Source organism: Solanum pennellii, chromosome 1, assembly GCF_001406875.1.
Source record: "Solanum pennellii chromosome 1, SPENNV200".
Lineage (NCBI taxonomy): Eukaryota > Viridiplantae > Streptophyta > Magnoliopsida > Solanales > Solanaceae > Solanum > Solanum pennellii.
Window position 1 is genome coordinate 97717479 of NC_028637.1, and position 11662 is coordinate 97729140.

Genomic DNA, 11662 nt, shown 5'->3' on the forward strand with positions numbered 1-11662 from the left:
AAAACACGTTGACAAATATTAATAAATACTAGTTCTAATTTATGTAACATAATTTCAATCCATAAATAAAATATTGTGAACTTAAACCTGCCGTAAAAAACCTAGACCTATCTTATTATAAGAAAATTCTCATTATTCATATTCAAAATGGTCATACGGACTAAAAATATAAATTGTATGGACTTGACTTAGGCTAGGGGTTACATTGTCCAAGTGACATGACAACATCACAAACTTGACAAGACCATAATTGAAGGCAACAGTGTTTGGTGTTGGTGGTAATGGCTGGAGGTAGCCTTTGTGTTATCTAATTGTGGTGGTGAGTTACGGCGATATTGGTGCTAGTGGTTAGCAGGGGTGAGCGCTTTATTGTTGGAGGTGTTTAGTGACTATGATGATAGTTGTGATGATAGAGATGGTTTATGTGGTTACGATGATTTGACACTCTAGGCTGCCACCAAAATACAACTTGTTTAAAAAAAGAAAAGGCACAGGAAAGCAAGAGCCAAAGAAGTATAAAAAATCATCTCTGCCATATCATCACTACCTATTTTTCAATCAACAGTTAATTTCTATCATTTGCCAAACGCTATTTGAAAAGAGAGTATCTAATGATGTCTCATATATATATATATATATATGTATTTTGATGAGGAGCTAATGACGTCTCACAGGTGTACTACGAAGAGTGACACCATGCAAAAATTTTGTATATCCAAGCATGTTGAGTTTTCCATCATTTCTTATCCAATCTCTGAGAATGGAATGAGCAGTTGGACCCACATTCAACTCCTGCATAGTTAGTTATCAATCAGATTGAGAATTTGTTGAATACTAACAGCTATGGTAATAGAAAGATACCCACCCTAGCCAATTCCTCCACGGAAACATGCCGATTTCCCTCTTGCTCAAAATGCTGGAATGCCACGGCTGCAATCTGCTCCCATTCCTCGAGAGCCTCCAATTGATATGTGCTGATTGCAGCAGCACAAAACTCTTCAAAGTCCAACTTCTTATAGGACAATGCTGTCATCTGAAAGGTGAAAGGACAATAAAGCTTCAATGTTAAGTGTCTAATTGAACAATTCAAAAGATTATATCTATGTACGGCCTGGCCACAGACAATACATCTATTGAAGCTAGCCTTTCAGTAGTAAAATGGCTCGATCACATGCTACATTATTCCGAGACGAAAGCAGGCTACACTATATCAAGCCACTGGAGCTAAATCTCACATATACAGTAGAAAATAGTTTGAACTTGACTTTTGACTGATTCTAAAGATCAGATGAATCTTACCGCATTCAGAATATCATGCACCCTCGACTCCCTCATAGCTTCAGTAGCATTTCCTAAAAGAGCCTGCGGTTTCACAACACTTTGTAACTTCTGATTTCACAATTGACAGAGATAGCTAAAGAGAAATTGATATCTCTTCTCTCATATTTGAACAGTTCAGTCTTAAATGTCTTATTCTATTTATTTAGAAAAAGATGAATAGAGAAGTTGTCAAGATACTAACCAATCTGAAGTTCTCAATCGAGACACGACCATCTTGACTAGGTTCCAGAAGCATAAATTGAGCTCTTAGGTAAACCAGTTCATCTTCCGTTAAAGCTTTAGAAAGAGCCTGAACACATAAAGTCGCAACAGTATTTCAAAACTTAGCTTATTGTTACACTGACTATTCATTCTAATCATACTAAATTTGCACATCAGAAGAGCAATCCATCCATGAAGAAACAGCACCAAAATAAACAAATTCATCAAATAAACGACACTACCATATCATAAATCACTAAGAAGATTACTATTATAACAGGGTAAACCATGAGACTGATTAAAGGTGAGAAGAAAATGAAATTTTCATGCACCATCTATAAGTAATAATCAAACAAATGCCAAATAAATACACTCTGGGGCACAGAGCAAAGAGAACCATCTATTTTTTTGAACAGGTAGCATCTAAAGAGAACCGTCTATAATCGACCACTAACCAGATTGCTAGAATGGAGTCTTCATTTTCTATCAAGTGTTAACGAGAAAAGCTCTAAAGCAAATCAATGGAAGAACTCAAAGGTAATAATATGGTGACACGAAGGCCCTCCACATATTATCTGGTTGATGTTTAAAATGCAAGAGTGTATACAAGGAGGAAAGTTGGACACCAGCAGAAATTTTTTGAAGTGAATGGCCAGATAAGCATACCAACTGTAGACTTGCAGGTCGAGTTATCTATAGCTTGAATGAGAGCCAAAAGTTGAATGTGTAGTAATAAAAAAGAAGAAGAGAGCCAAAAGATACTAACTTGGATACCCACCATGTCAACTGCATTATCATATTTGTCAGTACCTGATTTGGTTTTACAAATACTCTATTTTTCTTATGAAATTTCTACTTTTTTGTTTTCTATCAGCCATTGTTTGCTCTTCTGGACTACCAAAAGCTTCAGTAATCACAGGAATTTAGTCTTCCAAAACCTAACTCCCCCAGAATGAAAACCTTCTATATAGGGTCAAAAATTATTCTAGATGAATGCCACTATTTTCTTAATTCGAGAATACAGTTCAACTACAAGATGTATTTTGAACGTTATAGTTGTCATGCTATAACTGTCAAACAAGGACAAGGAAAAACAGGAGAAAAAGAAAACATCATACCTTTAGTGCTGCACGTTTGAGAGGTGTAGCATGCAGATATGACTTGACCAACTTATAGACAAATATATCCAGAGGAATAGGATGGCTTTCACTGCGCAACCATGGATGCGCTGTAATTGGAAAAATCTGTATTAGTTTATACTTCTACAAGAAAGTGTGTGTATGGACATAACGAACACCCAAGAAAATTTAATAAATTATGGTTTAGCCAAAAATAACAAAATAAGCAATAATAACACCACTCCCACCGACAACCCCCACCATACTTTCAGTTCAGAAAAGCTCTTAAAGCTTACATCAAAGTACACCTTGATGGAAGTTTTTACACCAAATATATTGACCATCCTATGGAATTGAAATTAAAAGGTACATCATCCATCATATCGTACAGTGCTTCTAACCATTCGATTTGGTCAAGCCGACCTACCACCAGGATGGAACTCTCATGTGGAAAACTAACAAGCTGAGAAGTGATAACCAATAGTCAACCAATGAATTTGTGAAGGAGTGATAAACTTACTCAAAGCTTGAGCAGCAGTCATCCTCTTACGATAGTCCTTATTTAAAAGCCTCTTTACGAAGTCCTTGGCCTCGGGAGACACAGATGGCCAAGGCAAGTCTTCAAAGTTGGGGTCAGATCTCAATACTGAGCGAAAAATCCCAGATTCAGTCCTTGCCCAGAATGGTCTGCTTCCACATAACAAAATGTAGGTAATCACCCCAATACTCCAGATGTCTGCTTCCAAACTGTAAGATCTGTGGAGAACTTCTGGTGCCACATAGTATGCGCTTCCCACAATATCGTTAAGTCTCTCATCTGCAAAACCCCAAATGTAGGTCGAATAATATTAGGCTTGTGGGTTGATCAAAACATGGGTCCTTTGAAAATAATACACACCAACAGAACTTCTCAATTAACCACATATTAACCACAAGGAGTTAAAAGAGTTTGTAGGTAACCAAACTGTAGCTGTGGCAACAAAGTTTCTTAAATCACTAATACCATTGCCCATGACTTTTTTGTTATAAGAAATAACCATTGCCGATGTCTTGTTTCGTTCTCTCTCTGTTTTAGGGGGTGGAGGATTAAGCACCAGAAGCCAAGTTGTGTTCTTTAGTTGTTTCACACTTCTACTCCAGTACGACACCATGATAGCAGAACAAGGATTGTTTCTTCATAGCTCATCATTTATGCTGTATTATACCAAATTCATTTCGATACAAAACAAGCAGACAAATACTAGCAATTCATTTCTGAACAAATCATGAAGCCAATGAAACATTCAACTATAAATCTTAACGGTAGTTTACTCCAAGTATATAGAGAACAAACTACTAGCTCGACACCGATAACTTAATGTGAAAAGAATTAAGAACTACTACTACAGCCATGGCTCAATACTAAACTAATTGTCGTTAGCTGTTTGAACTGCCTAAATATATCTGCTCTACTTTACAAGTTACCTAAAACTATGAATTCTCTAATTCTCAACTACCCTTACGCTATCATACAATCTCTTATGAAACTAAAAAAGACTTCATCAAACCCAGATCTTATGTGACTATCACTTATACCTAAACCTTACTTCAATCTTGTTGGAATCGCCTATGCAGATACTCTGTTTTCACTGTGTTCTGCTGTTCACCAAGTCCACATGAACTCCAACAGATTGTTGGTCTGTTGCAGCAAAGTCTACCTTGTCTCACTGTAACAACTTCAATCTTCCTGGTGCCACACCTTCCTATTCACATCAAGTGAGAAGGAAGAACTGGTTTAAAAAGGAATTCTGTTCGCAGGAACAGTTTGTATGGCTCTAAAGAAGCTTTATACAATGCCCAAATGCAGCCAAAAAAGTCACTACGTGAGAAAAAGACAACCATATTGTGGAGAAGATCTAGTAGTCCTCTAGATTAAGTGCTACTGACTCGAGTGACTTCATACATAATTAACTAGGTAAACTAGTAGAAATCACCATACACACAGAGCATCAGAAGCCTAATTGATACACATGGCCCAGAGGCAATGATGTGTCCTCTCATTCTTCCAAGCATGTTAAAATTTCAATCATAAGTCACATGCAACAATAACCCCCCATTGCAAAAAATGACATCCATAACTTGGAACAGAATACTTGTATAGTAGCTCATACAGATTTTAAGAAAGCGTGTTAAAAAAGTTACCTGGTCTTATAAAGTCAGAAAGACCAAAATCAATGAGCTTCATATCAGCATCTTCATCTCGGGAGGTGAAAAGGAAATTCTGTGATGAAGGCAAATGAGAAGGAATTGTTAACTACAATATCACAAGGAAGAAATTACAGTTTTCGTAGAGAGCAAAATAACAACTACAAACCTCAGGCTTCAGGTCACGGTGGACAACACCTTGGAGATGACAAAATGCAACTACGTTTAGAATTTGAACAATAATAAGTTTGGCATCATCCTCTGAATATTTACCACCTCTGCATAGAACCATAGAACATTGAAATACAAGGTACAAGCACTCAAAGAAGGTTATTTAGTTTATGAAGATTATTCCATTTACCTTGACAATATTCTGTCAAGTAATTCTCCTCCTTCACACAATCTGCATATTCAAAAGTTAAAAAGAACATAAGGGACAAAGCTATACTAGTGGGAGGAGAATATTATCTGCGCATTTACTTAATTCTGGCAGATCTTGAAATAATTTGATGTTTGGCATTGGTTACAAAAATCAGCTTATGAGAAGTAAAACGAAATATATAAAAACTGCCAAAATTAAATGGGAATTGAAGCACATACTCCATCGCTATGTACACATTATTAGCATCCTCACAAGCATCGTGAAACTTCACGAGATGTTTGTGGCCTGATAGAGCCCTCAAAATCTTCACTTCGCGTCGCACATCTTCGATGGAGACCGCAGTTGTCATCTGGACATAAAATTTGAACATCATTCAGTAAGTCAACAATCACTGGGTAACAAGCAGCATTATGCAAGACTGGGTATCAAATAGTAGCAATGTAATCAAACTATTCAACAAAAAAAATTGTCCATTCCAAAATGCTGGATTAAAAGAATCAGACCAAATAGACTTTGCTCAGAAAATAAAACGAAGACGAGGATGTTAGGCAATTCAAAAAAATAACAATGAATGCTCCACTTCGAGCTTCACAATAAAGTCTTTCCCACTTGTCATTGTAGCACATATCAACAAAAAAAGAGAACAAGACCAGTTGGGTTAAGACGGTACATAAAAACAACTCAGTAAATATTTGAAAATGTGGGAAGTAGATCTAGGTATAAAAGACAGCAAAAAGGTAAGAAATGTATGCATAATCTCAAATGAATTTAACATGACAAATTGTTTAGATAACCATTCATTTACATCGTCCACAGATGCATGAATTACAGTAAACCAGGAAATACAATTTGTGATCTTTGTGATTTCACCCGGTGAATATAAGTTATCTATGGGGCTGAGCTTACGCAATTTGACTTTGTCTTATGGATTTCAAAAATTTATATGGATTTCACAAGAAGTTTCACCTACAAGAATTAAGACAAACGGGAAAAGAATTGGGAGAATAATTGAAGACGCGTGTATTGCACCTGAGATGCTTTATATATGCCTTTTCCTATGTAGGTTTACATTTCCCAATGTAAGACACTTACACTCTTCTATGTTTCATATACATCTAATCTATTATGAACAACCTACCAAACACTCCCCATGTTACAGGAGAACCAGGAACAAAATTCTTGTTTAAGAGAACTCGCACTTCCGTTCAATTTGCATTAAATTCGGCCCAACAGATCTTTACAAGAGAATCAATGAAAACTCTGTGGTGTTTAAAAACTCTTCCAGATAAGGAATTCTCGGTGGTGCCAAGTAAATAAAATTGCCTTCCCTTCTTTCAGAAACCTCTTCCAAATAAGGAAGATACTACAATTACTAGAAATTCAACCAATTTAGGAATGAGGAGATTAAACCCAGTCTTTGTACTTCCCTATATATTTTAGAATCATTTTCACCATCATAATGAGAGTAGTCATGCATCTAGACATTTACATGTACTACTAGTACACATGCTTAGGAACCACTACTACACATTAACAATCCGTAGCGGACCCTGGATTGTCATTAAGGAGTATCAATGATTTTAGTAAAAACAAATATAATTATGAGGCTAGTAGGACTAAAACACACAAACTCATGAAATTTTCACGCCGCCTTAACCACTAGACTAAACCTTTACCTTGTGTCAAGAGGTGTGTGTGTGTGTATATATATATATTTATATATATATATATATACACACACACACACACACACATATTATTAAATCGAAATTCAACCTCTATATACAATGTAATTTTCCGATGAAGGGGTGTCACTTGACACTAAGGGTGGGTCCACGCAACGTTAACAATGTTGCACGCAACCTTAATGTAAAAATGGTTATATCTAGAGGAGTCCTAATATTTGCTATCCTCAAAAGCATGGATGCCACTCAATATGCAGCCACTTCCTAGTACTTTGAACAAGAGATCAATTTCAAATTTCGAACAAGCCCTCAAACATTTCAACTAAATCGTTAAAGTTAAGTCATAAAAAAGTGAGGATACGTCGCACACAAAAGTATGACCTAGTTTAGTTGTCAATGAAGCACGTAAACATTTTGGAGCCAATGACCACTTAAAAATTTAGACAAACACACTTGGTGACTTCTTTCCATCGGCCTATTCGCAATATGGACAAAAAACGATAAGTGACTTCTTCCCATCTACGCAAGTCTTGGTGTAACAAAGCGGCCCAATAACTTTTTAACTGATACTTGTGATGTTGGGTAGTTGCTAGTACTTGGTGAAATAATTCAGGTGTGTGCAAGTTGGCCTAGATATATAGCCGGCAAACCCTAAAGCAAAGTATGGACCAAATTCAGTGTTGTCAAAGGCACGCATAAGCCCTAAGCGAGGCTCAAAATGTGTTTAGTGCTTCGTTCCACTTAATGTGCGCTATAATGTCATCATCTAAGTTCTAACTTAATAACACCGACAACAATCACTTATAGCATTCTAACTTAAATCTCTCTTAAGTTGCTTGGACTTTTCACTTTTGGTGCCGCACCCGTGTCGCCACGACGTGGGTGTGAGTGTGGGATGCGTACCCAGTCTGGTCTATCGGTTTTGGTTACTTTGACTAAATTCGAGGGAGGAATTATGGACAAATTCAATGATTACAATAATTCAAACAAAAATTAAGGTGAAATTGAAGAAAATGGAATACAATATATTAATAAATTTCTATTGTCACTCTCTTTCCTTTTATCTTTTTCCTGGATTCTCCTTTTGATCAATATTTGTCCTCAAAATTTCGACATAATATCTCAAGGTTTTATAACTCTAATTTCAGATATTTGAATCATTTTTAGTCGAATCCTTGTAGAGTGTTCTCGAATCTTAAAATTCTGATCATAAAGGATCCGCCCTCTAAATTTGCACCCTTATCGAACACTCGCATCCGAGTCCGAGCAACTTATACTCTATCCTTTATATGAAAACATTACTATTTAGGGAGTCAAATAACTTTTTCTTGAAAATTGTTTGACATATTTTATTAGTATTTTGGTTACTACTTTTGATATATATTTTAGTTAATATTTATGGTATTCTTTGTGTAGTTTATTAAAGTTTTATGAGAAAAAGAAAGCAAAGTTGATATAGGAATTGAAACCAAAAATTAGAAAGTTTGACCCTCACTGAACCCTATCATTCTTTCTGAAATGGATGGAGTATAAAAAAGACAATTCGACATAAAAATCACTAGCATACAATTCCCACAATAAATTTAAGATCAATTGATCAATACAACCACCGAGGTGGCTCAGATAGTTTAGCTTGGGAATTCCATATGAAGGCCCGACATTAGTAGCCCTACGACAACAAGAGTTGGCTTTTAGGGTTGAACTCGCCGCACGCGGCTAGCCTAGTGTGGTTTGCTTTCATAACTGATTTCCAATCCGTGGACCCTTTCACGCTTTAGTCTTCTCTTCTCTTTGACTTCTACTCTTCTTTTTGTTGTTTTTTGCTGGTGGGGACTCCCTCTGTGAATACTGACGGACCTTCTTACCATGGGTCAGTATTATGGAAAGACCGTCCCCACCGTCCGCAATTCTGATGGAGCAATCACGGATTAATCGGTGATACCGATCATCCGTTGCTGCAGACGCCAGTCAGCAGCAACAATTTGCCGTCTGTGAAAGACACTCCGGCTCGATCCTCTGCCAACGGTCCTTGGCCTAGCCCTTACCCTCATGGTATAGTTGGTCAAAAGCTCCCACAAATTAGTATTTTATGTTAGAGAAGATTTAGTGAAGCTTGTCATATACACTGCTCTTCTTTACAAAACAAAGAAACACACATTCCTTGTGTTAGATGATTGATAAAGACTTATGTAATGCAAACCCAATTCAAGGATGAGAAAATTCGACGAGCATATTTCATGAAGGTTACCAAATAAGAAGAGAAGCAATAATTTATGAGTTTCCGAAAGAAAATTGGAAAACAGAACATATTTATTAGGCAAGGAACATGTAAGAATACGGTCATGAAGTAAAGTTCCTAGTTAAGGAGAAACGAGTTGAGTAAAGTCCCGCAGAAATGAAAATATGGCTAATAAAAGCCCTAGAAGATCGATACAACCCAGGGAGAACCCAAAGCTACATAAACCCAATTAAATCGATGTGGGACTCAAGTCCCATACTTAGCAATAGAATCATAACAAACCACCACACTCCGCATTTGTCGTCCTCGACCACTGTGCGCTAGACCATTTCTAGCCCCGGGCCAACACTGCAATATTAGTGTCACCCTCCAAGACACAGACACGAAGGGCGATGGGTGGCTCTGATACCATTGATACAACTCAAGAAGAACCCCACCCTAAAAGTAGCTAGTGTGGTGGGAGAGCCCAAAGGCTATATAAGCCCCAAATCAGCTCGCCGATGTGAGACTCAAGTCCCATGCCTTGGAATAAAATCTGAACAAAACTCTAACCAATTATTTGGTTTTAAATTGGTTTAATCAACAGACCATACACAATATCATTCTTAGTATTTAGTTAAAATAAAAACTATGTCGGCAAAGAATGAGTTCAATAGTGGATTATAGAATTTAAAAGGGTGCAATTACATCTTCTTCAATGTTTCCACCTTCATTTCTCGGTAAGTATTTCCTTCATAACATGTTATACCTCATTCATCTAGGAGTAGTAGACGAGGACAAGGTAGATGTCTGAAACCAAATTAAAACATAGAAACAGGGGCAGAACCAAGATTAGGAGTTTGGGGGTTCTAAATCAATTTTGTTTGGGGGTTTACATGCTAATATACATATAGGAGTATTTATTTAATTTTGTTGTGCAAATATAGGGTCTATGAAAAAGCTAGTGGGTTCGTCCGAACCCATGAAGCCCCACCTAGCTCCGCCTCTGCATAAAAATACATGCGGAAGATAATCTGTTGTTGCAGGTTACAGCAACTTTAATGGATTTACACAAGCAGTATGCATAAAAACAATGGAGCNATGAAAAAGCTAGTGGGTTCGTCCGAACCCATGAAGCCCCACCTAGCTCCGCCTCTGCATAAAAGTACATGCGGAAGATAATCTGTTGTTGCAGGTTACAGCAACTTTAATGGATTTACACAAGCAGTATGCATAAAAACAATGGAGCATAATTGACAAGTTTAATGCTTTTTCAAACAGGAAGCAACAAAGAAATGAAAAAACTACCTTGGTTTTGGAGATGATTTTGACAGCAACAGGCAAATCCTTAAGTTCTCCTTTCTTTCCCACAGCATGACAGGTGTGACCAAAATGCCCACGGCCGATCTCTTTCCCCAACTCAAACTTGGCCCCGAAATTCTTGTTGTAACCAAAATTCTTGTCCAAGGATTGTTCAGGTTCAGGTGTATCATCCTCAGGAATTGGCCCCTCGGCGGGCGGCTTGGCATGGCCAAATCGCTTGGCAAGGGACGCCTTTATGTGCTTAGCTGGAGACGGCGGAGGAAACGGCCGTTTGAAGAACCTTCTAGGCGTGGACCTAGCAGGTGAGGGCGTCACACCAACTACCCCATGAGGGTAAGGACTCGGCCAAGGACTGTTGGCCGAGGATCGAGCCGGTGTGTTTTTGACCGACGGCAAATTGTTGCTGCTGACTGGCGTCTGCTGCAACGGATGATCGGAATCACCGATTACATCGGTGATTGGTCCGTCAGCATCCCGGACGGTGGGGACCGTCTTTCCATAACACTGACCCATGGTAAGAAGGTCAGTCAGTACTCGCAGAAGGAGTCCCCACCAGCGAAAAGAAGAGACAGAAGTCAAAGAGACGAGAAGACTAAAGCGCTAAAGAGTCCAGATCGAGAAGAAGAAACGGAGAGACAGGGCAAAGAGAGAAGGATCTGCGGCGAGAAAACGATAAAAAAAGAGAATGAAAAGGAGAGGAGGAGGCAGTCAGAGTCAGAGTCAGAATCAGAAAAAGAGAGTGTATGTGTGTTTATATATATATAGGAGAAGAAGAAGAGAGAAAGAAAAAAAAAGTAAATGAGAATTTGAAAATGGTCAAATTGGAAGAGATGCGCGTAATCTGTGATTTTATTTGTATGAAAGACAAGCCCAGATGTTGTTCCATTCATCATCTTCCGCCCCACAATTTAGCTCTTTCTTGCGGCGTTGTCCTTTTTTCAAATTTCCCCTCTTACATTTTCCTACTAATTCAACGCTACTTTTTTTTATTCTATTTTATTTCTTGTCTGAAATTCGGAGCTGATTACTCTTTTAGTTTACTCCTCTCTTCCATTTTGCACTTTATTATTATTATTATTTACATCTTAATCTTTTCATTTCCTTGCAAATTAATGAAATTACTCTATTTAATTTTCTTTTCATTTTAATTTAGTTATTAATGTAGATTTGACATATAATTTTTTTTTAAAAAATATTGACTTGTGGTCTT

At 37.5% G+C, this 11662-nt stretch overlaps 1 protein-coding gene across 1 annotated transcript; it reads right to left on the reverse strand.

Moving 5' to 3' along the window:
* Positions 1-511: 511 nt before the first annotated feature.
* Positions 512-11411, reverse strand: LOC107008902 (CDPK-related kinase 3). Its single transcript, XM_015208149.1, has 11 exons — positions 10438-11411; positions 5445-5575; positions 5206-5247; positions 5014-5122; positions 4842-4920; positions 3181-3477; positions 2661-2770; positions 1523-1630; positions 1300-1362; positions 866-1033; positions 512-792 (listed from the first exon to the last, which is right to left on the reverse strand). The coding sequence occupies exons 1-11, from the start codon at positions 10963-10965 to the stop codon at positions 658-660; spliced, it is 1770 nt and encodes a 589-aa protein (XP_015063635.1). The 5' UTR covers positions 10966-11411; the 3' UTR covers positions 512-657.
* Positions 11412-11662: the final 251 nt, after the last annotated feature.

Excerpts from the sequence above, each read along its gene's own strand:
- LOC107008902 (XM_015208149.1), bottom strand. The coding sequence starts at position 10,965 with ATGGGTCAGTGTTATGGAAAGACGGTCCCCACCGTCCGGGATGCTGAC. Across the intron at positions 2,771-3,180 it reads GACTGCTGCTCAAGCTTTGA|CGCATCCATGGTTGCGCAGT; the intron begins GTAAGTTTATCA and ends TTCCAATTACAG. Across the intron at positions 793-865 it reads CCGTGGAGGAATTGGCTAGG|GAGTTGAATGTGGGTCCAAC; the intron begins GTGGGTATCTTT and ends CTAACTATGCAG.